Source organism: Chiloscyllium plagiosum, chromosome 19 (genome assembly GCF_004010195.1).
Source record: "Chiloscyllium plagiosum isolate BGI_BamShark_2017 chromosome 19, ASM401019v2, whole genome shotgun sequence".
In the NCBI taxonomy this organism is placed as follows: Eukaryota; Metazoa; Chordata; class Chondrichthyes; order Orectolobiformes; family Hemiscylliidae; genus Chiloscyllium; species Chiloscyllium plagiosum.
In genome coordinates this window covers 29,787,699-29,815,546 of record NC_057728.1, presented here as the reverse complement: position 1 = coordinate 29,815,546, position 27,848 = coordinate 29,787,699, and the positions used below count along the sequence as shown (strand labels likewise).

The 27,848-nt window shown below is 38.4% G+C and overlaps 1 protein-coding gene across 1 annotated transcript in view; it reads right to left on the bottom strand.

The window, feature by feature from the left end:
- Positions 1-27,848, bottom strand: part of lrp6 (low density lipoprotein receptor-related protein 6) — a 182,276-nt gene that overhangs the window by 15,781 nt on the left and 138,647 nt on the right. Inside the window, exons 8-18 of the mRNA XM_043709456.1 lie at positions 21,293-21,509; positions 20,438-20,727; positions 19,470-19,696; positions 18,239-18,423; positions 17,662-17,988; positions 16,902-17,104; positions 13,110-13,321; positions 12,802-12,992; positions 6,494-6,703; positions 5,446-5,571; positions 4,029-4,265 (exon numbers count right to left, since the gene is read on the bottom strand). Coding sequence (XP_043565391.1) covers positions 4,029-4,265; positions 5,446-5,571; positions 6,494-6,703; positions 12,802-12,992; positions 13,110-13,321; positions 16,902-17,104; positions 17,662-17,988; positions 18,239-18,423; positions 19,470-19,696; positions 20,438-20,727; positions 21,293-21,509 — 2,425 coding nt within the window. The remainder of the gene's footprint in view (positions 1-4,028; positions 4,266-5,445; positions 5,572-6,493; positions 6,704-12,801; positions 12,993-13,109; positions 13,322-16,901; positions 17,105-17,661; positions 17,989-18,238; positions 18,424-19,469; positions 19,697-20,437; positions 20,728-21,292; positions 21,510-27,848) is intronic.

Here is a 27,848-nt window from a genome sequence, read left to right as displayed (position 1 = left end):
GTCGTTGGGTAGATTCAAGCACTGTAGCTGTACTGGAACAGTTTGTTTAGGGCTGCAGCTAGTTCTAGAGTGCAAGTTTGCAGTCCTATTACTGGAATGTTGTCAGGGACCACAGCTTTTGTAATACTGGTGACTTCAGCAGTTTTGTGATATCACATGAAGCAAATTAAGTCTGCTGAAGAGTGGTGTCTGTGATACTGTGGCCTTCAGGAGAAAGCAGAGGTAAATTATTCACTTAGCACTTTTGGCTGAAAGATGCTGCAAATGCTTAGCCTTGTCTCTGTATTGATTGGCTGGGTCCCCCCACCAATCCTAAGGATGGGAATATTTGTGAAGCATCCACTTCCTTGTAGTTGCATTAACAACTGGATGTGGCAGGCCTGCAGAGCTTGGATCTGGTCCATTAATAGTAGGATCGGTCAGCCATGTCCATCACATGCTGCCTCAATGATAGGCACATAAGACCTGGAGGAGCTCAGCAGCTTTGGCAGAATGTGTGGAGAGAGAAACAGAGTTAAAATTGCAATGTGACTTCTTCGAAACCCCAAACCCTTGAGTTCCAAAGAATCATCACTGGACATGAAACATATGGCTAGAGGTTGTAATTTTTACTTTAGATGTTGTAATGTCTGATCTAGAACTGTGACTTGCTATGCCATTTCAGAGATCTGTTAAGATTTAGTCATTGCAATGGTTTTGAAATCACAACCAGACCAGACCAGTCAAGGAATGAGAGATTTCCTTCCCACAAAGGCCAGTTGGGTTTTTAACCACAATGACTTCATGGTCACTATTAGACTGGAATTTATCAGAATCCAATTTCTACACCTGCCATGTTGGGATTCAGATCCTGCGTTCTAAGAACTATAGCCTGCAGCTCTGGATTACTTGTTCAATAACATTACCACCACCTCCTTTAATAACGATTCACTGATGATTGTCGTGTTCAATACCATTCATGACTCTACTGATATTGAAGGAATCTGTACCCATACACAGCAGGACCTAGACGACATTTAGCTTGGCCGCACAAATGGAAGAAAACAACTCCAACAAAAACCAATGTAACCACTGCCTCTGGGCATTCAATGACATTACCATCACTGAATTCTCCTACATCAACATCCTGGGAGTTCATCATTGACCACAAACTGAACTGGACTAACCATATAAACACAGTGCTTTCAAGGGCAAGTCAGAGGATAGGAATTTTACAGCAAGTGATTCCTCTTTTGGCCTCAAAACTTTTCCACAAACTGAAAAGCTGAAATCAGAAGTGTAAACTCGACATTTGTACAAATGAGAGTGCAGTGCTAAGAAGACACAACATTATCCGGACAAATAAGCTTGCACGATAGTTTAAGGGTTTAAATAGGATGCAATTCACATTCGCAACCTTGGGTGCATATTGGCAGCACCCACACCATCTGCAAAATACAGCGTAGCAAATTACCAAGGTTCTTCTGATATTATCTTAAAAACCAGTGACTTTTAACTAATTGGAAGGATATAGCAAGGGGTACGTAGCAACACTGTCATCCATAAGTTGCCCACTATCCTGAATTAGTTCATAAACATCAAGGTTAGTTCACATGGAATAGGAGAACTGGCTATTTGGATACAGAACTGGAAGGCAGAAGACAGAGGGTGATGATGGAGGGTTGCTTTTCAAACTGGAAGCCTGTGACCAGTTGAGTGCCACAAGGATTGGTGCTGGGTACACTGCTTTTCGTCATTCATTTAAATGATTTGGATGAGGACATAAGAGGTATAAGTTAGTAAGTTTGCAGATGATATCAAAATTGAAGGTGTAGTGGACACCAAAGAAGGTTACCTCAGAGTACAACAGGATCTTGACCAGATGGGTGAGGTGGTACGTTTGGAAAGACAAATCAGAGCAGGACTTATACACTTAAATGGTAGGGTCCTTGGAAGTGTTGCTGAACAAAGAATCCTTGGAGTGCAGACTCATAGTTCCTTGAAAGTGGAATTGCTGTTGGATAGGATAGTGATGTGATATAGGGAGAGGCTGAATAGACTAGGGCTATTTTCCCTGCAGCACCAGAGGGGGTGACCTTACAGAAAGGCATGGATAGGCTAAATGGACAAAGATTTTTTTCCCCAGGGTGGGGGAGGCCAAAACTAGAGGGCATAGATTTAGGGTGAGACAGGAAAGATTTAAAAGGGAGCCAAGGGGCAACTTTTTCATGCAGAGGGTGATGTGTATACGGAATGAGCTGCCAGAGGAAGTGGTGGAGGCTGGTACAATTACAACATTTAAAAGGCATCTGGATAGGTATATTACTAGGAAGATTTAGAGGGATATGGGTCAAATAGTGGCAAATGGGACTAGATTTATTTAAGATATCTAGTCGGTATGAACAAGTTGGACCGAGGGTTTTGTTTCCGTGCTGTACATCTTCATTACTCTTTTGTAACACTGGGTCAAGATCTTGTAATTCTCTAATTAACAGCTCTGTGGGAGTACGCTGACCAGACTTTTCAGAGTGGTTCCCTGTGACAACACTCCCCCGCCCCCACTTCCTAACTGTAATTAAAGCGAGGTCGATAAATTCTGGCTCAAACCCATGAATGAGTAGTAATTTAAATTCTAGTAAGCGCATCTGCATCTTGCCACATGGTGGCGCAAGTTCCCAGTAAATAAATGTGCTTCCCTCAGGCGCGTACTACCAACCCCTCTGACTACAAAACAATTTTTAAACAGAAATGTACAACTTGCATCCTCAAAATAAAACTGCAACCTTGGTGATTTGCTCACTGATTTTCTTTCACTGCACCTTTTCTTCGCAATCATGGCAACTGAAATCATATACTTATACTTCATCTCTCTGCAGCATAATATCCATTCTGTCTTCGGGTTTCCTTGGTTAAAGACCTAAACTTCCAGATGACAGAGTTATAGAACTTTGTTGGTTATGAAAATGAGTAGCTGATCCCTAAATATCACAAAGATTCCAAGTTGATGTTTTATTCTAGAAAGCCATTGGGAAAAGAGTAGAACTGGAACCAATTTTTATACAGTTTTATGTTTATTTAGAGTTACACATTTACAAGCATGCATCTCCTAACCAGTGACGACGGTTTTAAGCCTGTATCTATTTATATGGGGTTCAAATGAATGTCCCAGTTAATCCCTACCACATGGACACAATTAACCATAATGAGTACACATTCAGTACAGTAACAGTCAGTCTCTGGTCTGTGCTGATTCTAGACAGGATAACAGTCTTGAGGAGTGCACTTGTGGCATTGTAATAGTGTCCCTACCTCCTAGGTCAGGAGGCCTGTGTTCAGGTCTACCTACTCCAGAGGATTGGTATTACATGTGTAACAGGCTAATTTAGAAACATCCAAAATGATTTTTGAGAGTTACAACATAGAACATCACAGCACAGTACAGGCCCTTGGGCCCACAATATTTGTGAAATTCAGAGAAACTGTGGTTCTGCAATGTAGTTGTTATCACATTTGCCTTATATCCAGGCCCTGGTTAAAGACCCCGGGGTGTGTCATTGCACACCCAAACTGACTGATTCAGGGAGATGGTGGGTGTAGTCATAATTTAACTAGACAAGTAAGCGAGAAGCGCAGGCTAATGCTCTGGGAGTCTGAATTCCATCGTGATAAATGGTGAAATTTGAATTTAATAGAAAAAAATCAATTAAGATGTTATTCCAATGGTGATTATTTAATCTCTGTTGTTCTATTCTCTTTCATCTTCAAGTCTCACCTGTTCCAGAAGTGTCTAGTTAATCGAATGTAACAACCACTCATGACCTTAGCATCCACAGTAAGGAGGGGAAGGGAATCTGCAAGGATTTCCTTTTTCAAATTGTTAACCCATGGCCCCTGCTCAAAATTGTGTTTTCTTTCCCCTTCAGTGATCAGGACTAGCTTAACTATAAAGGTCTAACTGCCTATGGACTATCAGCACTCTATTCTTCCTTGGGCTATATACCCGCAAGTGGTGTTACTGTTTTATTCTATGAACAAAAATGACCAAATACCTTCACATTTCTGTTCGTCAGATTGGTCTTGGCAATTAGTCTCTCCATTACATCTGAAGACAGCATCTATACACTGTCCACTGGCACATTGGAACTGACTGTCTGAACATACTGGACAGTTTTGCTCATCGCTCTGATCATCGCACTCAGGATACCCATCACAGCGCCAAGCCAAAGGAATGCAATCAATCTCACCAGTAGCACAAGTGAAGTGATCTGGTGCACACGTTGGGGGCTCTGAAAACAGATAAAATTGATGGCAAGTTTACAGGTTTGAGTGGGGAAAAAACAAGCAACTTCAGCAAAATTCAGCTTTTTTGTTTTAATTGTTAAATGGACCGAGGCCACAATAACTGTCACCACACATTGCCATAGTTAATTTATTGATATCCACAATGATAACAGGTTTAGATTTTTAAATTTCTTTTTATTCATTTGTGGGACTTGTGCATCTCTGGCTGGGCCAGCATTGAAGCCCATCCCTATTTGCCCTTGAGAAGGTGGTGGTGAGCTGCCTTCTTGAATTGCTGCAGCCCACTTGGTGTGGGTTGACCCACAATGCCAGCAGGGAGGGAATTCCAGGATTTTGATCCAATGACTGTGAAGGAACGGCAGTATATTTCCAAGTCAGGGTGGTAAGGGGAGGGGAACTTGCAGGTGGTGGTGTTCCCAAGTACTTGCTGCCCTTGTCCTTCGAGGTGGAAGTGGTCATGGCTTTGGAAGGTGCTGTCTAAGGATCTTTGGTGAACTTCTGCAGTGTAGATAGTAGACACTGCTGCTACTGAGTGCCATTGGTGGAAGGATTAAATATTTATAAATGTGATGCCAATTAAGTGGGTTGCTTTGCCCTGGATGGTGTCAAGTTTCTTGAGTGTTGTTGGAGCTGCACCCATCCAGGCAAGTAGGGAGTATTCCATCACACTCCTGACTTGTGCCTTGTAGATGGTGTGTAGACTTTGGAGTGTCAGGTGGTGAGTTACTCGCTGCAGTATCCCTAGTCTCTGACCTGCTCTTGTAGTCACTGTGCTTATGTAGTGAGTCCAGTTGAGTTTCTGGTCAATGGTTACCCCAAGGATGTTGACAGTGGGGGATTCAGTGATGGTAATACTGTTGAATGTCAAGGGCTGGTGGTTCAAGTGACTTTTATTGATGATGGTCATTGCCTGGCATTTGTGTGGCACAAATGTTACTTACCACTTGTTGTCCCAAGCCTATATATTGTCCAGATCCTCCAAGAAATTTTGAAGTATTTTCAAAGAAATGTATTTCAACTTGATAGATAGAACTCAAAAACAAAATATGTAATCTCTTGATTTTCAAATATTTTGTAGTTTGAGTTTAGACTTAGTCATTCAAGGGGTGCATACATTGATAAAAGGATAACACTTGGATTGAGAATGAACAGTTTTGCTCTTACCTCCACAGGACAGTTCATCTTGAAGCAATACAAGGTGAACAGGACAGGAACAACGAGTAGTACCATCTCCCTTTACAATACATATATGGGAGCAGCCACCATTATCTTGGGCACAAGGATGTTCAGCTGTAAAAATCACAGGAACAGTAATTTCAGTGCAGCAAAAACTGAATGAACCAGTCACAAATTTAGCAAAGAAAGTGCTAATAATCTCAACCATTCGTTCAGAATTCAAATGCATTTACAATTTTAAGAACCCCCTCCGCAGCTTTGATAAGTTGTTGTGTGGCTGAACAAGGCTCGAGATGTGGATCACATATTTAAACAGTTAGCAAGAATTTTTCCTGCATCATCCACATTGGTCATGAACAAATGATTTTCTTTTTAAAAAAAAACTGTGGTAGCATGTAATCACTAGTTACATGTTCACGCTTGTTATGTTTTTCTAATCACAGTTTTTATCAATCAGTACATGCACAGGCATTATACAGATTAAAAAAAAAGGTACAAAGTAAAGGAATGGCATACAAAACACCCTGAAGGTGTCTGCAATAACAATGACAAATGAAAATTATGTTTCATTATTAAAAAATCCTGTGCTTTCAAGTGGATACAGAAAGGGACTGGTTTGATAGAGTTGATTTTATCTTTAAACCTATCCCATCTATTACTTTATTTAATAATCACACCTGGGGCTGATGGGCAGGTTTTACTCTGCTTTGGCCCTCTTCCGTTATGTAAAGAAGTTGTAATACACATAGCTTTCACTTAACTCAGCAAAGTGGATGCACAATGATATTCATAGAGACAGATTAAACAGTACAAGTCTATGGAGTAATTATTGCTGCATGTCTGTGGAGTAATTATGTAATCAGGTACGAGGAATTAAAATATTATTTAGTTTTGAACTGCTGTAGTTTACACAACCATAACAAAATGCAGTCAGTACTTTTATTTTGAATTTCTTCCCTTTCAAGATTTCTCAGACTTTTCTGGGTTTTTTTTTAACACATATTAACTATATCTGGTTTCTATATTACCAACATACCAAATTCCTCTAGATCGAGTTCTTTCACGGCATGAATATCACTCAGTTGTGCTATACGAGCTTGAATCTTAGTACGACTGTTACCATTTGTCTTCTCAATTCTCTCAAGCATCTGCTGTTGCCTGTCAATCCAGTACAAGTGGTTACCAAATATAGTCAGACCTACAGGTTGAAGTATGTTGGCATCTTCCAAAACAATTCGATTTGCACCTAAAAGCAAATTTAAAAGATTTTATAAATGTGATTCAATGTTTTGTATGGTATGAAATTATAAATAGCAGTGATGTTCAACAACAGCTGGCTCATATGTCTAACTGGGAAATTAAATTCTGACTAACTGCATTAGAAAATCCCAAGAAGTGGTAGAGGTGGGTATGATAGGAAAGGTTTAGAGGGGTACCGGCTAAATGCAGACAAATGGGACAAGCCCAGTTTAGAAAACATGGTCAGCATGGACGAGTTGGGCTGATGAGTCTGGTTCAGACAGTGTGGAAACAATCTCAATTGCACGATGTACCTCCATGTAGGTTTACTTTTTCATACAAGCGTTGGTAATATAAGAGATAAAAAGCAAAGTATGATTTTCTTTTTATTCTGATTAAGCTTCTGATCATCTATTCCAATAACCCCTCATGTACATTTGTATCCAATTTTGTGTAATAACACTCACATGTCACACCACCAAGGATGCAGTTAAATGCAGATTGCTGTTCGTTGCCTCCTTGGTTACGGACAATGGTAGAGATTTATTAATTAAATATTCATGAAGTATATTTCCCCATACTGTGAGAGTTGTTTTCCATTAGGACTACTGCAAATGGCAAAGATGGGATCACCATAACCATTGAACAATGCTACTGTATACATTTCCAAAATCTTGCTCACCATACATTTCAAAATTAATTCTATGGACCACTAGTTGCCAATATATCAAAATCCCAAGGGTTTCCAACAACATTCCGAATAAATCACATTGGGCTCAAAATGTTAACACGTCCTCTGTGTACAGGTGCTGCGAGACCTACTGATTTCCTCTAGAAATGTCAGTATGTATGTTTCCTGTTTTGATTTATATATTCAATAGACAATAGGTACAGGAGTAGGCCATTTGGCCCTTTGACCCAGCACCACCATTCATTACAATCATGGCTGATCATCCACGATCAATATCCTGTTCCTGCCTTATTCCCATAACCCTTGACTCCACTATCGTTAAGAACTCTATGTATCTTTTTTTTGAAAGTATCCAGGGACTTGGCCTCCACTGCCTTCTGGGGCAGAGCATTCCATATATCCACCACTCTCTGGATGAAGAATTTTCTCCTCAACTCTGTTCTAAATGGCCTACCCCTTATTTTAAACTGTGTCCTCTGGTTCTGGTCTCACCCATCAGCAAAAACAGAGTGTCCTCCAGAGTGTCCAATTCTTTAATAATCTTATACGTCTCAATCAGATCCCCTCTCATCCTTCTAAACTCAACTGTACATAAGCCAGTCGCTCCAACCTTTCAACATGATAGTCCCACCATTCCAGGAATTGATCTTGTGAACCTACGTTGCACTCCCTCAATAGCCAGAATGTCCTTCCTCAAATTTGGAGTCCAAAACTGCACATAATAGCTTTCTTCACTGCCTGCTGTACCCTCATGCTTGCTTTCATTGACTGATGTACAAGAACACCTAGATCTTGTTGTACTTCCCCTTTATCTAACTTGACTCCATTTAGATAATAATCTGCATTCCTGTTCTTGCCACCAAAGTGGATAACCCCATATTTATCCACATTAAACTGCATCTGTCATGCATCCCTCCGCTCACCTAGCCTGCCCAAGTCACCCTGTATTCTCATAACATCCTCCTCACATTTCACCCTGCCACCCAGCTTTGTCTCATCAGCACATTTGCTAATATTACTTTTAATACCTTCATCTATATCATTAATGTATATTGTAAACAGCTGCAGACTCAGCACCGAACCTTGTGGTACCCCACTGGTTACCACCTGCCATCCAAAAGGGACCAGTTTATCACTACCCTTTGCTTCCTGTCAGTCAGCCAATTTTCAATCAGTATTTTGCCCCCAATACCATGTGCCCTAACTTTGCTCACCGATCTCCTATGTGGGAAGAGAAACCAGAAAAGCTGGGGTTATTTTCCTCCGAGCAGAGAAGGCCAAGAGGGGATCTAATTGAGATGTACAAAGTTCTGAGGAGGAAAGACAAGTCGGATAAGGAAATCTTCTCCCTTTAGTAGAGGGGTAAATAAGTAGGGGCAGTTTTAAGATAGGGAGCAGGAGATTTAGAGGGGAGTGAGGACTTTTTTTCTATCAGAGGATGCTGGGTATCTGGAACTCACTGCCTGAAAGTTCCTAGCTGAATCACATGAGCGCAGGCAACATCCCAGTGAATCTCTTTCATACTCTGCAGTGCAATCACATCCTTCTTAAAGTGTGAGCTGCATACACTGAATTTTTCGCACATTTCTTATTTCTATGCAAACTGCTTCCACACGTCTCCTGAATGTAGGTTATTCCTCTCTCTTGTGTTAATATCTTCATTACCTAATGAGAGCAACTCCTCTGTGCTGTTCCTAATTTCCTGTACTTTTCAAGGTTTAGATTCGCAATCCAGATCAACCTTCAGACTCAGTAATGGCTACTGGATCATACTTATTCATTTCTATTGTGCTCTCAGTTCATCGGTTTCACTTTCAATGGTATGTGCATTCAGGTACAGAACCATTAGTCCTATTCTTTTTACTTTTTTCTGAAAACTTTAGTCTTATTATTGTTCAACTCTTAGATTTGTATTCTATATCCCATCCTGCCATTGCATGGTTAACAGTTCCCATATTAATACTGTACTAATTAGTCTTGAATTAACTCTAATTTACCATGTCTTCCCAAAATAGATCCTCTAACCCCCTCTACTTTTGTGGCTATACAGTTGGCTAGACAATATTACATGGTTGTGTTTGTGAGATTCCTGCTGTTTCTGAATATTTGTGAGGAATGTTCAATTGTTCAATACCCTAGCAGGGTGCTAGAAGCAGCAACCCAGAAGACAATTAAAAAGGTATTTTGATGAGCACTGAAAACAGCTATGGTCCAAGTGGTAGAAAATAGGATGAAAATAGATGGATGTTTGGTGACTGAAATGGACATGATGGACTGAAGATCTATCAGACAAAACGAAAGACAAGAAATCACTTGGGGGAGTGGTGCACAGGCCCCTTAACAGTAACAGTAAACGCATAGTAGGGTGGAGCATAAAGGAAGAAATAACGAGAACTTCTCAGACAGGCATAGTAATCATGGGAGATTTTAACCTACACATAGACTGGAGAAATTAGATGCGCAAAAGTAGCCTAGATGAGGAGTTCATAGAATATTTTCAGAGCAATTTCTTATAACACATTCTGAAGCTGACCAGAGAACAGGCAATACTAAACTTGGTACTGTGTAATGAAGTAGAATTAATCACCTCAAGATGAAGCTGCCCCTGCATAGCAGAGACATAATCATTGACGTTTACATTTACTTTGAGGAAGAGAGTAGATTCAATATTTTTGTTAACATTTGAACAACAGAAATTGTGAGGTTTGAATGCAGAGCTGGCTAAAGCGAATTGGCAAATTAGCTAAAAGGATGTATTAGTAGTGAAGCAATGGCAGACATTTAAAGGAGATATTTCAAAATACACAGGATAGATACATTCCAACGAGTAAGTAAAATTCCAATGGACAGACCCACCATCTATGGTTAACTTAAATTAAATTAAAAGAAAAAGCATATAATTGTGCAAAGACAGGTGAAAAATCAGAAGATTGGACAGAATGTTTAAAAACAAGGAAAGAATGACCAAAAACTAATAAAGATGGAAAGTTAGAGAAAAAGCGCTCAAAAATATAAGAACAGATAGTTAGCATTTCTATAAATAATTAGTAAAAAGGTGCAAATGGGAAATAATAACAAAAATCAAGGATCAGCAGATGAATTGAACAGAGATTTGTACATCAGAGACAAAAACAGAAATTGCTGGAAAAGCTCAGCAGGTCTGGCAACATCTGTGAAGAGAAATCAGAGTTAACGTTTTGGGTCTGGTGACCCTATCTAGGTGTTCTGAGGAAGTGCCTCTGATTTCTCTTCACACATGCTGCCAGACTTGCTGAGCTTTTCCAACAATTTCTGTTTTGGTTTCTGATTTGCATCATCTGTAGTTCTTTTGGTTTTAGATACTATGCATCAGTCTGCAATACAGGAGAATGCAATAAACATTCCAGAAGTAGCAATAAATCAGGAAAATGGAAGGGAGGGTAGAACTCAGGAAGATCACAATCACCAGAGAAGGGCACAGAATAAACAGTCAGATCTGTGGACTGGTGAGTGCCCAGGTCTTGATAGACTTCAAACTAGAGTCTTAAAATCAGTGGCTAATGAGATTTTGATGCATTAATTTTTTTTATTTTTTTTTTTACAAATTTCCCTTAATTTGGGGATGATGCCAAAATACTGGAAGATAGAGAATGTAACTTCTTTATTTAAAAGGATGCCAGAACACAGGAAATTTCATATCAGCTAGCTTAACAGTTATCAAAGGGAAAATGTTCAACATTAGTATTAAAATAAGTTACAGCAGGGCACTTAGATAACTTCAACATCAGACAGAGTTAGTATGGTTTTGTTAAAGAAAAATCATGTTTGACTAATATGTTTGAGCTCTATGCTGGAGTAACACATGCAGTGGATAAAAGGGAACCAGTAAATGTACTGTATGTAGATTTGGAGTAGCCATATTGGCATGGTCAAAAGATTAGCTGGCTAACGAAAGCAGAAAGAAGGCACAAGTCCTTTTTAGTTTGAGAAGATGTAATAAGTAGCTCTCCACAGGAATCAGTGCTGGGATCTCAACTGTTTACAGTTGATATAAATGACTTGGCTGAAGGGATGGAAGGTATGGTTGCCAAATTTGAGAAAGACACAAGGACAGGTAGGGAAGTAAGTTGTGAAGAAGACACTGGAGGCTATGAATATATAAAAATTACGTCGTGGGTAGAGGTGGGTAAATGGAGTGTAATGTAGGAAATTGTGAAGTTGTCCATTTTGACAGGAAGAATAAAAAAAAATCTAAATGGTGCAAAATTGCAGACATCTGTATGCAGAAGAATCTGGGTATGGTTACTATGCAGGTAGAACAATTCATTAGGAAAGCCAACAGAATTTTGTCATTTATTGCAAGGGGAATTGAATACGAAAGTGGGGAGGTCATGCTTCAGTCATACAGGACAATGGTGAGACAACATCCAAAATACTATTCACAGTACTGGTTGCATTATTTAAGGAATATTTGAAAATATTTCAGAGAAGGTTCATCAGACTAACACTTGGAATTAGTCAGGTCTTGAGGGTAGTCTTATGATAAAAGCTTGGGCAGACTAAGTTTGTACCTTTGGAATTAGGATGATTAGGAAGCTACTTGCTTGAAACATACAAGACCCTGTGCTGTCCTGATAGGATGTTTCTTTTTAGGAGAGAAACTAAAATAACGGTTGTCCATTTAAACAAAGAGTTGAAATTATTTCTCTTATAAAAGTTGGTAGAAGCAGAATTTTGAATATTTTAATACAGAGATAGATAGATTGTTGTTAAACAAGGAGGTGAAACATTATCGAGAGTAGATGGGAATGTAAATTTGAGGTTAAAATCAAATCAGCCACGGTATTATTGAATAGTGATGCATTCTGGAGTGGCTAAATAGCCCAAATTCTGCTCCGATCTAGTATTTTCATGTATTTTTCCATCATTAGATGATTAGCTTGTAAAGACCAGAGATCACATGTCCTTTTCCAGTGTCAGATAACATCATTAAACTGCTAGGGGAAAAATATTACATTACAAAACAAAATGGAAGTCACCTTTACAATTGTCAAATACTTCTACTCAATGAAAGTTTGAAATGGTACAATATCCTTTGTGGCACAATGCTGAAATATTTTGCCATGAAACAACAAAAAATAAATCATGTTGTACGAAGAGTTATACAACCAGAAGGCTGGGAACAGAGTCCTGCAATTAGGGAAAAGGTAACTTGCAAACATTTGGGAAGGAGGCAAGAAAAGGAAAAAGTGTAAAACATATACTGATCATATGGTTCACTGTGAAATCAAACTGTTCTGTTCATTCAGAAATAAAAAGACTTAATGTTTACAAGAACAGCATTTCACAGACATTTTTATAAAAGCATTTTTTCCTTCTTTTCCTCAAACTATTTCTTTCTTAGTCTTTTCAAAAAGTTCTTTTTTTCCTTCTACCTGATAAGTCACTGCTTTCTATGCGACGCAGATCAGAGTCAGCCCAGAAGAGTTTGCCAAGCTTGTTGTCGATAGCGAGTGCAACTGGTTTACTTAATCCACTGAGGAAGAGAACTTCACGCTCTGTACCATCCAATGCAGCACGCTCTATTCTTGGTGATCTATCTTGAAGGTTAGTGAAATACATATACCTATAGGTTTGAGAGAGGGGGAAAGCAATTATTTAACATAAACCTCTCAAATTTGTCCCTGACTCCAGCTTTAGTAATATCAATGGCTTTAGATCAAACATCAAATTTTAGTTTTACCCCCTCTCTGGATTTACGATGATTGCCCTTGGCCTGTCCTGTTCTCCTCTCAAAACCACACCTATTGGTTTGCCATCCAGTCGTGTTACATTTATTACATTAGTTGCCTCGCAGGTCCAAAAGATGTAACGACTGTAGATATCAATGCTGAGGTCATAAGGCTGCATGTCCAAATTTTGGTTGGGAATTGCACTGGTTACAACAGTAAAGCTCTGCAACAGAAGTAGAAAACCGAAATAATGAAACAATTTTAAAAACTTGACAATTACTGTACAATTGTTTTTGTAGAAGAGCTGGATTATATGACGAATAATTGTCTAGACCAGTATGTTAAGGAACCAAATAAAGGATATGCTATTTTAGATCTAGTATAACGTAATGAAAAAGGGCTAATTAACAATTTTGTTGTAAATAAAATTTTAGGGATGAGTGAGCACATCATGATAGAATTTTACATAGGTTTCAAAAAGAGATAGTTGAATCTGAAGCAAGGATATTAAATTTGAATGAAGGTGAATTACAAAGGCAAAAAGCACCAAATAGCTGAAGTGGATTGGGAAAATACATTAACTACTGTCCACTGACCGTTTTTGAAAAACTATTACCATTTACAGAACTATCCAATACTTTGAAGTGTAATAACTCAAAAAGATCATTCACTGTGGCTAAGTAAGGGAATTTAGGATTGTACAAGAGTAGGAGAAAATGCCTGTAAGGTTCACAGTAAAACGGAGGATTGGGAGGCTTTTCAAATACAGTACAGGAAGACAAGGAAAAATAAGAGAAAATAGAATGAGTCTGATCTACCAAAAAACAAAAATGGACTAAACAGCTTTGATAGATATGTAAAAAGGAAACATTTACCTCAACTTAATGTGGGCCCATTTCAAGCAGAGTCAGGAGACACAGATAGGATACAGAGAGATGGTACAGGAGCTAAATACGAGTGGACAGCGAAGAGGGTTACCTCAGATTACAACAGGATCTGGACCAGATGGGCCAATGGGCTGAGACTTGGCAGACGGAGTTTAATTCAGATAAATGCGAGGTGCTGCGACTTATACACTTAATGGTAAGGCCCTAGGGAGTGTTGCTGAACAAAGAGACCTTGGAGTGCAAGTTCATAGCTCCTTGAAAGTGGAGTCACAGGTAGATAGGATAGTGACGAAGGCATTTGGTATGCTTTCCTTTATTGGTCAGAGTATTGAATACAGGAGTTGGGAGGTCATGTTGCGACTGTGCAGAATATTAGTTAGGCCACTGTTGGAATATTGTGTGAAATTCGGGTCTCCTTCCTATCGGAAAGATGAAAGTTGAAAGGGTTCAGAAAAGATTTACAAGGATGTTGCCAGGATTGGAGGATTTGAGCTATAGGGAGAGGCTGAACCGGCTGGGACTGTTTTCCCTAGAACGTCAGAGGCTGAGGGGTGACCTTTCGAGGTTACAAAATTGAGGGGCATGGATAGGATAAATAGACCAAAGTCTTTTCCCTGGGTTCGGGGAGTCCAGAACTCAATGGCATAGGTTTAGGATGAGAGGGGAAAGATATAAAAGAGACCTAAGGGGCAACGTTTTCACGCAGAGGGTGGTACGTGTACGGAATGAGCTGCCAGAGGATGTGATGGAAGCTGGTACAATTGCAACATTTAAGAAGCATTTGGATGGGTATATGAATAGGAAGGGTTTGAAGGGATATGGGCCGGGTGCTGGCAGGTTGGACCAAAGGGGTTGGGATATCTGGTCGGCATGGACAGGTTGGACCAAAGGGTCTGTTTCCATGCTGTACATCTCTATGACTCTATAACTACTGTGTATCATTGAGGAATAAACAAAAAATCTCCCACAACTAGAGATTCAAGTGGCTACAGAGAACGAGGAGTGAAAGGAAATTATTATGAATAAGAAGATTGTATTGGAGAAATTAATGAGGCTGGAAGTTAATAAACTCCAAAACCCGACGTTCTTCATCCTAGAGTACTGAAGGATGTAGCGACAGAGATAGTCAATGCATTAGGGATTAGCTTCCAAAATTCTATGGATTCTGGATTGATTCTTGCGGATTGGAAAATAATATCACCCCACTACTTAAGAAGGGAGCAAGAGAGAAAACAGGGAACTACGACCTTGTTAGCCTTACATTAATAGTGAGGAAAATGCTAGAATCAATAATAAAACATATGACAAACATATACTTGAATAACAATTATCTAACTGGGCATTGTCAGCATGGATTTGTGAATGGGAACTTGTGTTTGATGAACTTGGAGTTGTCTTGAAGATGTCATTAACAAAAGGCTTTGGATGAAGTTCCCCACAGGAAGCTGGTTAGAAAAACTGAAATATATGGGAAAGGATGTAATATACTGGCATAGATTAATGAATGGATAACAGATAGAGAACAGGAGTTTAGAACATGTGAGTCATTTGAGTTGGTAGATTGCAACAGTACAAGGAGGCAGCCCATCTCCACAAGGGCAACTAAGGATAGACAATAAATGCTGGTCAGCCAGCGACACCCAAGTCCCACATGTGAATAAGCAGCAGAGGCTGACGGGGCACCACAGGGATCAGTACTTGGGCCCCTAACTGAGGTGAGGACCAAATATAATAGTTCCAAATTTTCATATGATACAAATCCAAGAAGGAACATGTGTTTTCAGGAAGGTATAAAGTAGCTTCAGGAAAATTTGGACAGGCTGAGTGAATGGCCAAAAATACGTCAGATGGAATATAATGTGGAAACATATGAGATTATCAACATTGGATGGAGAAATAGATGAGCAAAGCATTTTTTGTAAAATGGCAAGGGGCTGGGAAGTTTAAGTCTACAAAGGAACCTCACTGTCTTTGTCGCCAAGTCTTTGAAGGCCAACATGCAGATGCAGAAAGCTATTAGGAACACGAATGGAATGTTAATCTTCATCAGAAAAGGATGTGAGTCAATAAATAATGATGTTTGGCTTCAATTGTGTAGGAACCTGGTCAGGATATACCAGAAAGACACTATGCATTTTTTTGTCTCATCTCAAGGAAGATATCATTGCCTTGGAGGTTGTTCAACAACGGTGACAGGACTTGTTCCCAGGATGATGGGCCTTTCTAATGGAGAGATACTGGGCAAACTGGGTCTGTATTCTCCAGTTTCAAAGAATGAGTGTGATCGAAATGAAACTTAAAAATACTGAAAGGATCGATGGGGTAGATGCAGGTAAGAAGTTTCCTTGGTTGACGAGTCTAGCACCAGTGATGCCACCTAAATTTTCCTCATTTCAGACGTATTTTTACTCAGTTGTGAACCATTGGAATCTCTACTAGAGGGCTGTAGCAGCTCAGTCTTGGAATATGGTTAAGGTAGGGAATTGATATATTTCTGATTTCTAGTATTGCACTGGATTATAAGAATAAGGTTGGGGATGGGTAAGATGCAGTGAAGTGTAGACCATCCACGGCCATGTTGAATGACAGGACAGGTTGAATGGCCAACTCATGTCCCTAATTTCTAACATAGTTAAGTTAACTCGATTTAAGATTTTGTGTAAAGCCGATCAGGATGTTTTAATCATTCTTTTCACCGGTGCTCTGAGCATATACAATGGATTCACAATACAGATGTGTGTGTGTTCTTGGGGGAATCTATGAGAGAAACATCTATTACATATAATAAAAATATAACTCAGAGAATTAAACACATTTCCCTATTGTTTGAAAGGAGGAGAAAAATGTGAATATCAATACATTGTGTGTGGTTCAAGGCATAATTACTTTTGTCTCAAAACCTGTGTTAATACAAACCTGGGTCCCATCCTCCTGTGCTCGCCTAATTACGTTCTGACGAGAGTCGATCCAGTACAGATGTTTATCCACAGGATCATAATCAATGGCCCTGACGTTTCTTAAACTGTGAATGGGAAGAATGATGTCTGGGCTCTGTTGTTCATCAATAACCATCCGGTTAATTGCATTCTTTTGACTGAAGAGCAGAAACGAAGTCGGAGCTGCAAAATGATGACATCACCTTGTCAATCTGAACTAGCTAAGAACAATCAACCACTTGAACAAATATGGAACTCAGACATATGAAAAATGTCCCACTTATGTGTGAAGTAAATCTCTTAAAGGCTTAGTTTTAAAACCAGATTATTTCCAAAAAGCAATGTGTAATTTTGTAATACACCAAGATACAAGAAAGGTTCTTTAACATTCATTGCTTTGTTCACTGTGCATAAATACTACCATTTATAATAAATACAATTTATAATTGTGCTAAATATTTTAACCTTATGCAAAATAAATGCAATCGGTTCAACAGATGGCAAAAGGCTGATGTCACTTTTAAACTCAGGTTTCCATCTTTTCTTACTTGTAGCTCTAGAGGGGCATGTCTTGACAGTGATACTGTGAGTCAGCAATATGTTAAGACAAGAAACTCAGTGTGATTCCATCCCTCTCCCTCACTGCTTCAGTGTTCCATTACAGAGTGGCACTTTATCAACTTTTAAAAATATACGCCTTATAAACAAACTGCCAAATAAGGTACTATAATATTCCTTACGGCTACAAGTTTTGTTGTCCACGTTCAAGTAGTAGTGAGCAGGGCAGCCACAAACATAGCCAACGGTTGGCATAGCCAAACACAAATGAGAACAATGTCCATTGCTTGAAGCACACTCATTCCAACCACCTTGCCTTGAAGAATGAAATACCAGTATGTCCATAACATAATCTAAGTGGCCTTGAATAATGGTGCGATTCTGGCCACTCGTTTTATTGGCTCGTTCAATACTGCGGCGGCTCCAATCTGTCCAGTAAATGTAGTCTTGATACTGCGTTAAACCAAATGGATGAGGCAAATCATCTGCAATAACTTCACGGTCGAGACCTACAAAACAACCAGTTAATATTCCATTAGGAAATTCATTTGGGTCAAACATTTCAAAGCGTAACTGCTCATAAGAGGTTATCAATTAAACCAAACCACAGTTACACCTATAGTAGCTGTGTTGCCCAAAACTTAAAGATTTTTCTTGAAAACCCTCTCCAATATTACCATGAAAAATGCAGAACAAAATCAATAAGAAACGAAAGAAAGTCAACACGTACCTCCCAATTTAAGTACAGTACAAACTTACCCAACATATTGGAGGATTCAATTAGACTTGTATCTAAATCTGTCCAATAAAGCCGTCGCTCTGCATAGTCAATAGTTAGTCCATTTGCTCGTCCAACATTTGGTACCAAAGTGATACGCCCTGTTCCATCCATGGCAGCCCGATCTATCTTTGGCTTGCCACCCCATTCGGTCCAATACATGAATCTAAGATAATACATACAAGTTAATGGTGCAGTTATAAACATAGTCAGTCAAAACATTTTACAATACTTAATGACAACATAAAAGATTTGCTTTACATTGTAAAATGATGCTATGAGTCAATGGTGATCCTATCTGTTGCTACATTGCTGGAAAAAAACTCAGCTTTCTTCTGACAAGGAAAAAGCAAGAAAATTATTTGGCAAACTAAGGAATGGCAACTGAGTCACCGCTTGCCCACTCTTGTACGGATACCATCAGCCAGATAATGTTATTGGAGCTGGTCACCAGTATGTTCTGGAAATATGAGAAAATTAGCCCAAAGAATATTCAGAACTTACTGTTACTTACTGTCCATTACATCTATGATTCTTAAACTGGAGACTGCGAAATCTTGCAAATTTGAGGAGACTTCTCAGACAACATGAGAAATAAGGCAAAAGTGGGTCGTGAGCAAGGCTGGTCTTAGAGATAGATGACAAACCCAGGGCAGAGAGGTCAGGGCTTGGAACTTATCTTGCCATGACATAACAATGCAGGGCCACCCGACACTGAAGATCAAAGCTTTTTGGTTCAAGACCCTGAGTAAAGTAATATTCTTAATTGAATAGGTATCCATTTTCCTAAAAATATCCTTCACATGGAGAATTTTTCCATTAAAAGTAGAACAATGCAGGCATGGGTTCCTTGATTACTAATTCATTTGGGAGGACTATCTTGAACCAGAAAAACTTTAGAATCACTGCATTACATGGTAACTATGCACACAACCTGATGTCACAGCAGCAATGTATGGAAACTGTGCTGTATTTACTAGTGTGTGTTACTAACGGAATCAAATATTGTAGTGGCTTTATAAAGTTCATCTTTTCACCTAAAGCAGTTGATGATTCATTTCCAAATAATAAACTAATGCCAAAATTATTGCTCCAGATAAAAACACTTTGGGAAATGTGGGATTAACTGATCAATTATTAAGAGAAGAATTTTGGTCATTTTCGCAAAGCTCAGTTTTAGATGAAAGCCAGTATGCATTTTTAGTAACTCACCCTTCAGCAGGATCCAGTGCCAAAGCTCTGGGGCTGTCTAGGTCTTTCCACACCAGTACTTGTCTGTGCTGTCCATCCAGTCTTGCAACTTCAATTCGATTGGTTCCAGTATCAGCCCAGTACAAGTTCTTCCCCAGCCAATCTACTGCCATCCCTTCAGGGTAATCAAGCCCAAACTCTACAACATGCTCCAGAGAACTGCCATTCATGAAAGCCCTGCTAATGGTCTGTAAAGTAAAATAGAGAAGTACTATATAATGGCTTAAACATAGTCAGGGTCTGAAAACTAATCAGGTTACTTATCTTTGCTACGTGTACCTTGACATTTATAGTATGTTAATAAGAGTCATATCAAAAACTACTTGAACTGAAAATAAATGCTGACTTTTAAAAACACCCATTTGTATGGACTAAGGAATTTAAGAAATGTAACAAGCAAATAGTATTGGCCTCTAGTTTTCCTATCTTCAGGATAATTTATTTTCAGTCTTAACTGGTTATCCAGCAAAGCTTTGAGATATGCTAAAGTAATTTGTGCTCACATTATAATCAGTAGTATGGCAAGTTTCACAATCTGCTAACTTGTAAAACTGTATTTTTAAGAAAAATGTATTTTTAAGTAGTAATCCAAACTATTCCAAATAAATTGCTGGGTCCATGGTCTTTAATGTTCCCATTTCTCATGAAGAAAAATTGTTGCATTATATTGTAAATAAACAAATGTAGTTTTCCTTCCCCTCACCAACTCGACTAAAATATAACTTTTTAAAAAACAATTATACAAAAGTTCAAGTATATTTTCCAGAATCATGATTTTCTTTTTCTACATGATAGAAGTACAGGTTATTTTTATACTGAAGCTGCAATTACTATTCTAGCAGCATCCTGCGGGAGCCTATTAGCCCTGGCAGCTCAGAGACACACAGATACCAGAAAATCAGCGGTAGCAGCAGCAAGGCTTTATATACCTTCAGGCTAATATCCGTCCAGTAAATCCGGTTGTCAGTCACATCGAAATCCAGAGCAGAAGCTTCCTTTACCCCAGTCAGTGGAATAGCCACATTGTTATTGTTTGTTTCGAGTGAAATCCTTCTGATGTCTGCTCTCCGAGAGAAAAGGAGGAAAGCTTCGGGTACTATGCAGGTTTTCATATCCCTGATGAGCTCCAAACCTATTGGACAGGCACAACGCACACCCTGAGGTCTGTACAAACACAGGTGACTGCATCCACCATTATCTTCTGCACATGGGTTGGTACCTGAAAAATATTAAAAATAACCTACTTGACCTGCAAAAGTGATGATGATTCAGTTACAATAAAAGGAGAGACTTCTAATAAATATTCAGCAATAATAAATTTCAATCAGTATTGTTGCTATTTACTGAAATAAATAACTGTGGTTTTCCTGAATTAAAACAACAAATTAATAGAGTGTATTTTTCACAACTACCTAAGTTTTATCTGACAAAATGCAATTTATGGAAGCTTTTATCATAGCAAATCCAACAATAACTAATGCATTTACTTTTCAAGCCACTGTTTGGATTAAAATGGGATTTTCTTTGAAAATTGCACCTTGGATCAGCATTCATGTTTCGAACAAGCAACCAGTTTTCCTTACTTTCCATTACCTCTCTCAAGTTCCCAAACATTCTCCAATGGCACAAAATTGGCCTGTTAAATGGAACTTTTCACTGACAACTTAATGCTTCTTGATAGCAACAAGAATTTTATTCAATTTCTCATTTCCCACTCAGAAATACAAGAATTGACAGAATCCTCTCCTTTTTAAAAAAGGTTGGCATCTGACGTTTTTACTTACCCAATATCTGATGAACATTTGTGGCCTTTAAGCCCATCAAATCAGGCAGCTGGTCAATGATTATCTCTCGTTCAGCAGATCTTTTGTCAACACGTTCAATGCTACGGCGCTGCCAGTCTGTCCAGTAAACGTAATTGCCCAACAAAGTAAAACCAAAGATGTGTGGTAGTTTATCCTCAACAAGGACCCGTCTACCAGTGCCATCACAGTTCATTACCTGTTTTGTAAGGAGAGAGAAAATCTACATTCAATAATACTGTACTTAACTGTAAGGAAAACAAGGTTTCAGCCAAGTCTTTAAATCACATTTGCCGAGTGTTGCAAATTTTATTCTTCCTTGTATCCATCTGGCTCCAGAATAACATTAACGAGTAATCTAAATATGACAGGAAAAATTGAGTGTTTCCTCCACATTGGCTGAAGAATGCTTGAGAACTTATCAACTATGTATTCGATAGTTAAACAAAATCTCAAGGGTAGTAATTATGGTAATTTCCACTGATAGCTGCTGGACAGGTTAAAGAGATGAAAATTAGGAAATTAATCTCCATAAGGCTTAAACAGGAGGGCTGGGTTCATGATTTAGGGGCACAGATATAACATTTTGCATCAGTTTTACTGGTCAATGGTGGAAATTAGAATGGAAGGATATGGAATCATTACAATACACAATGATGCAAAAAGGTTCAGTTTTAAAAATAACCAGGACTCAAGGCCCTGACAATGAGCTCCTTCGGCTATATAAAGAAATCAGTAAAGATTGAGACACATATGTTGTATATGTAATGTTCGACTATACATAGCCAACACAGCCCTCTTGTTAAGGAAGAATGGGAGGCAAAATTAGTTAACCATTAATCAGTTAATATAATCTCAATTGTTAGTAATTTTAGAATTAATAATCACATATCAATCAATAAGCAGTAATCAAAGTCCAAACCGGATTTATTAAAAGTCTGGTCAGGTACAGTAAATTGGAATTTTCTTTTGAAGATGTGACTAATTGGATAGATAAAGAGAATGCAGCAGATATTGGTGTGTTTGGATTTTCAGAAGGCAAAGTCCCAGGAGAGAAGTTAGGCATAAGTTTCACAATTTAGGATTCTGTGATTTTTTTTTTCAGAAAAAGCCTTGAACAGTTTCAACAAGTACTCTCAGCAAAAAACTCCAAGTGCTAGCTTTTTGGGACAACACCACACTGAGTTCTGGGACATGGACAGAAAGGAATTATTTGAGGAGCAGGAAAGGCAGTTGTTTATGCACAGATTCCAAACAATCGAGAGTTAAAAATGCTTGGCTTTTCTGGAAGACACCTTGCATCCTGCTGAATTCAAAGATTTTCAATCTCTAATAGTTTTAAAGCAAGTCTTTGGAAAAATCAGGACAAGACAGCTGCAAGGTTTGAGCGAAGATGTAATTTTATGAGAGTCCAAAGTGGGTTCATATATACTACTCTTTAATTTGTAATGTACTATTCTCTCATTATACCCTTTTGTTCTGTACATTTTACTTACTGATAGATGAAGCCATGTACAATTAAACTAAACACTGATCTGAAAGATTAAATCTGTTTCTCTCCACAGATGCTGCTAGACCTTTTATAGATATAGGGCATTGAGAATAAATACGATAAAGGTGAAATCAACTCTCGATAGCTTAAGAGACCAATCTCAATTGTCCACAACTATACATAGATCTGCTTAGGCAGTCCCTAGGAATCAAGGATAACTTGCTTCCAGTCCTAATAGATTGGATTCATTGGCTATCTTAGAGCAAATGTGTGAACTACAAACTCTGCCACATGTGGGGCAAGTGCTACCTGATAGTTTGGAGAAATAAGATGTTTGGAAGTTTGTGTGGTGTTGTGTCTCTGATGCCTGAACTCTACTTCTGTGTGCTCCTAAAGTCTCTCAATATATTTGGTGCCTTCCCAATGTTCTTTCCAACAAGCATCAAATAAAGGCAACAATTACAGTTAATTAACACTAATAGTTAAGTTACAATTGTAATAATGAATTTAAATGAAATATTGTACTTTAATAGAGCCTAACCAGTGTGCAACCTTGGGTACCCAATTATAGAAACTGTATGAAAGCTGCTACTGTCTATGCAATGTAAAATTGCTGGAGGTGAGAATCTACAGATATGATAAGAGAACCATTTCCAGTGGCATGGAGAAAGCAAGGAGACTTAAAAGAGGGTTTCCAAGTTGTAGAAGATTTTGATGAAATCGGTCAGTGAAGAAAATATATCTTACTGACAATGTAAAGTTAAGAGAATAAGGTATAGATTACTGAAGTGTATTTACACACGACCGTTGAACCTTTGTATGCTTTGATTGGCTAAAGCAGGGACCATTGAAATCAATCATAGTTTCATGGTTAACATTACAAGACTAGCTTTCATTTCCAGACTGCAGCTACCATTTGAATTCACACCCCTAGAAAATTAGCCTGGATCTCTGATTATTGGCCGAATGCGATTGCCAACCACTCTACTGTCTCCCCGGCTACCTTATCCTGTATATGCTAAGAACGAGATCAAGACAAAGTTGTCAGAGTTCAGTTCAAAATGATACTGGATTGGCAATCTCTCTGATAAGCAGGAATGGCTGATGTTGAAAACGAACACTGCAGCACCATTTATAATTTTGTGGAACCAGTTAAAATGTCAGTTAGTTTAACTCGAACCAGTTGGCAATTACACACTTAGTGCAGTATCCAATTGGAATTAAGTGGAAGCAGTTGTGTTGACAACCAACCAACCCCCTCTCTCCCAGAGTCCTCACTTAACATTGTTGCTCCATTCCTGAAAAGAGCAATTTTTTCAAATGAAATATAATTAAGCTAACCCACATTTTCCAATTAAATCCAATGTAAAAGCTGTAGTTCAGTTTTGCAGGTCATTTCACATGAGAATAGAATGTCAAAATATTGCATCCTGTAAACTGAAATAGCTTACATTGCTGAATTCCTACATTTGAAATTAAGTAACTTCTAAAATAAAATTTAAAAATTGTTGCTGCTTCTACTTACCATCATGAGCCCTGACGCTCATCCCAAACTAACATCCCAGTCACCACCTCCCTCTCCTGAACCTGGTAAAGAGCAGTGTCAATGAGGAGGAGACTTTCCAGCCTCAGCAAGAAAGGAAGGATCGGCAGTGATCAAGAGGGTCACGAAGCAAGAGAGGCTACTTAAAACTGTTGCAGATTGGGTTATCGAAGACCTGGCCTGAAATGATGTTACAATGGAAGTTAAACAGCTGAGGGCAAATTTAGAACCTGCTACTAACTGATATTAAACTGGTGACTAAAACCAAGGCAATTAAAAACAGGGGTTAGGATAAAGCCATAAGATGAATGCATTATATTTGTTTATACAGTACTCAAATTTGAATAGCTGAGAAGAAAGTGTGTATGCTACTGGCTTCCATTAGTTTGAACAGTATGTACCCCCACCTGAGTGCATGTTAAAAAGTTCCAAAGTTATACTCAAGAGTTGGCACCCTTGTTATTTGTGGTTCCCTTTTATACATGAATCATGAAATCACAGAATTGTCACAATGCAGAAGAGCATCATCTGGCTCACTGTATCTGCACTGGCACTCAGAATGAGCAATTCCCTTAATGCCAATCATCTGCCTCTCCCTGTAACCCTGCACATTTTCCTTTTCAGATAACAGTCTAATGCCCTTCTGAATGTTTCAATTGAAACTGCCTCTGCAACAGTCTCGCAGCATTTCCAATCCCAGCCATTCATCGATTGAAAAAGTTTCGCACATCGCTTTCAAGTGCTGCCAAATAGTTTAAATCTATGCCCTCTTGTTTACAATTCTTTCTCCAGCAAGAACAGATTTTTCCCAACTTACTTATCTGGACCCCTTTTGTTCTTGGATACCTCTACGAAAATCATTCACTCAGCCTTCTTTCTTGAAGACGAATAGTCCTAACTTCTGCAATCTATTTTCAGAGCTAAAGTTCTTCATCCCCGAAAGAATTCTCGTGAATCTTTTCTACATTTGCTCCAATGTATTCACATCCTTCCTAAAGTACAGTGCCTAGAACTAGCAAATACTTCAACTGAGGCCGAACTTCTTTTCTGTACAAGTTCAACATAACCACCTTCCCTTTTGCATTGTATGTTCCTATTAATAAAGCCTCAATAAGTACGTAAGTTAGCTTGCTGAGCTGGCAGATTTATTTTCAGATGTTTCATCACCATGACTAGGTAACATCATCAATGAGAGTCTCCAGTGAAGGGAAGGTAGAATGGCATTATGGTAGCCCACAAATCTACCAACACACTTAAACAGTGACTAATAAACCTAAAGGATCCATTAGATACTACCATAAAAACTAACGTCATTTACAAAATACTGTAAAAAAAAAATCACATCATCAAACAAGCAGGAAACTTGCCACCAGGATACATGAACACCAACTGAACCAGAAATGACATCACCCAACTTAAGAAACCAAGACCTATAAATAGAGAGGCGGGACATACCACCAGTGCTTCAGAGATTCTCACTGATGTTACCTAGTCATGGTGTCTGAAAACAAACCTTCTCGCTCAGCGAGCTACAAATCTTCTCAAAAATTGATAAAGCCTGAATCTCGTAAGCTTTATTAACCAGAGGTTCTGTCACCTTCAATGACTCATGCACATGTATACCAAGTGCCTCTGATCTTGCATCCCTTTTCAGAATTTCGCCCTTTATTTTATCTTGTCCCTCTATACTCTTCCTACCGAAGACACATTATTTCACATTTCTCTGCACTGACCTTCATTTGGCACCTGCTTGTCCATTCTATCAACTTGTCTATGTCCTTTTGAAGCTCTACACAATCCTCCTCATAGTTTAATGATGTTTCCAAATCTCAGATCATCTACAAACTTTGAAATTATGACTGTATATCAGGAAAAGCAAGATTCCAACACCGAAATCTGAAGCATATTATAAACCTTCCTCCAGCCCGCAAAACAGCCATTAACCATAATCTAGAGCAAAGATTACTGCAGATTTTGGAATCTGAACTGAAAACAATAAATGCTGGAGATCACAGCAGGTTAGACAGCATCCATAGAGAGACAATAAGCTAACATTTCTCGTTTAAATAACTAGAGCTCTGACGGAGTGTCATCTAGACTCAAAACATTAGCTTGTTCTGTCTCCATGGATGCTGTCTAACCTGCTTTGACCTCCACCCATTAACCATTACTCTCTGCCTGTCACTTTGTCGATTTCATTACTCTCCTTTTTATCCCATGAGCTGTAGCTTTGCTCAAGAACCTACTGCATGGTACTGTATCAAATGCCTTCTGGGAGTCTATGTACACCACAACAGCACAGCACTCAACAGCCCTCTGTTACCTCAAAAAAAAATTTAACAAATTAATTAAGCATGATTTCATGTTGAGCAACCTATTCTACATTCCTTAATTAACCTGCATTTGTCTATGCAGCTATTCATTTTGTCCTATTGATTTTAAATTTTATGAAACCCTATGCTGCTTCCTTTTAGATCATGTAAGTAATTTGCTCTCAGCCTGAAATCCTTTACTATTATAGGCTACCAACTGACTGCTCACTACAGCTTCTCTCCTTGGACTCTTTTACAGCAAAACCCTTTTTAATGATCAATTCTCCAATTTAACAGGTAGAAATGTTGGCGTTATGGAGACAAAGTATCATATAAGATTTATATTATGAACCAATACTAAAATAATTTCAAAATTAGGCCTTTATCTCACCTTAAACCATACCCAATTCAAAACTAGTTGATGGGATTAGTTTTGATATATCAATAAATGTAGATTCAACTCAGATTTTTTGCATAATCGGTTTTTACTCCATAGATTATAAGAAATTAGGTGGCAAGAGAAGCAAATCATAAGACATGCCATAAATAGGGAATATTCTCCCACAGAGTCTTTGAACTTTGTCTATGATCAAATTTACACTTCAATCCAAATCACGTTTGGGTCAAAATATTCAAAAGCATTTTTCCAATTTGTATTTTCTAATTAGATATGATCAATGCTTGTAGGCTACTGAATGACAGCTCCTAGCAATTAATAACTTTTGTTTAATTAAATGATTTGCAAAGAGATATTATTTATAATTATTTCATTTATAAAGATGCAAAACACAAAAGGACAATTCTGATCAACCTGTAATAATAATTTACCTTATTCAAATGAGTGACATTTCATTTGTGAAGATGACAAAATGCACAAAGTAGTCCACACCAAGTTTTGTTTCATATAATTAATGTACTATCAGGGTTTAATAACCATTTACTGTGCATGATGACAACCACTGAGATTTCAGTGCTTTGGGAAATTTTCAAACATTTTCATGATTATATTTGCTTCAGACACTGAATCAAATTAATCAAATATATAAAAAAACTGATAATTCATTTTGGAATTTACAACAGTACTATTTTAGTGGAGGTGCTTAAGAAATACAAAGCAGTTTCCATTAAGAGTTGCAACAAAAAGAGCTGGCCCACTGAAAACAGAATTAACATAAGATTGACATTTATCTT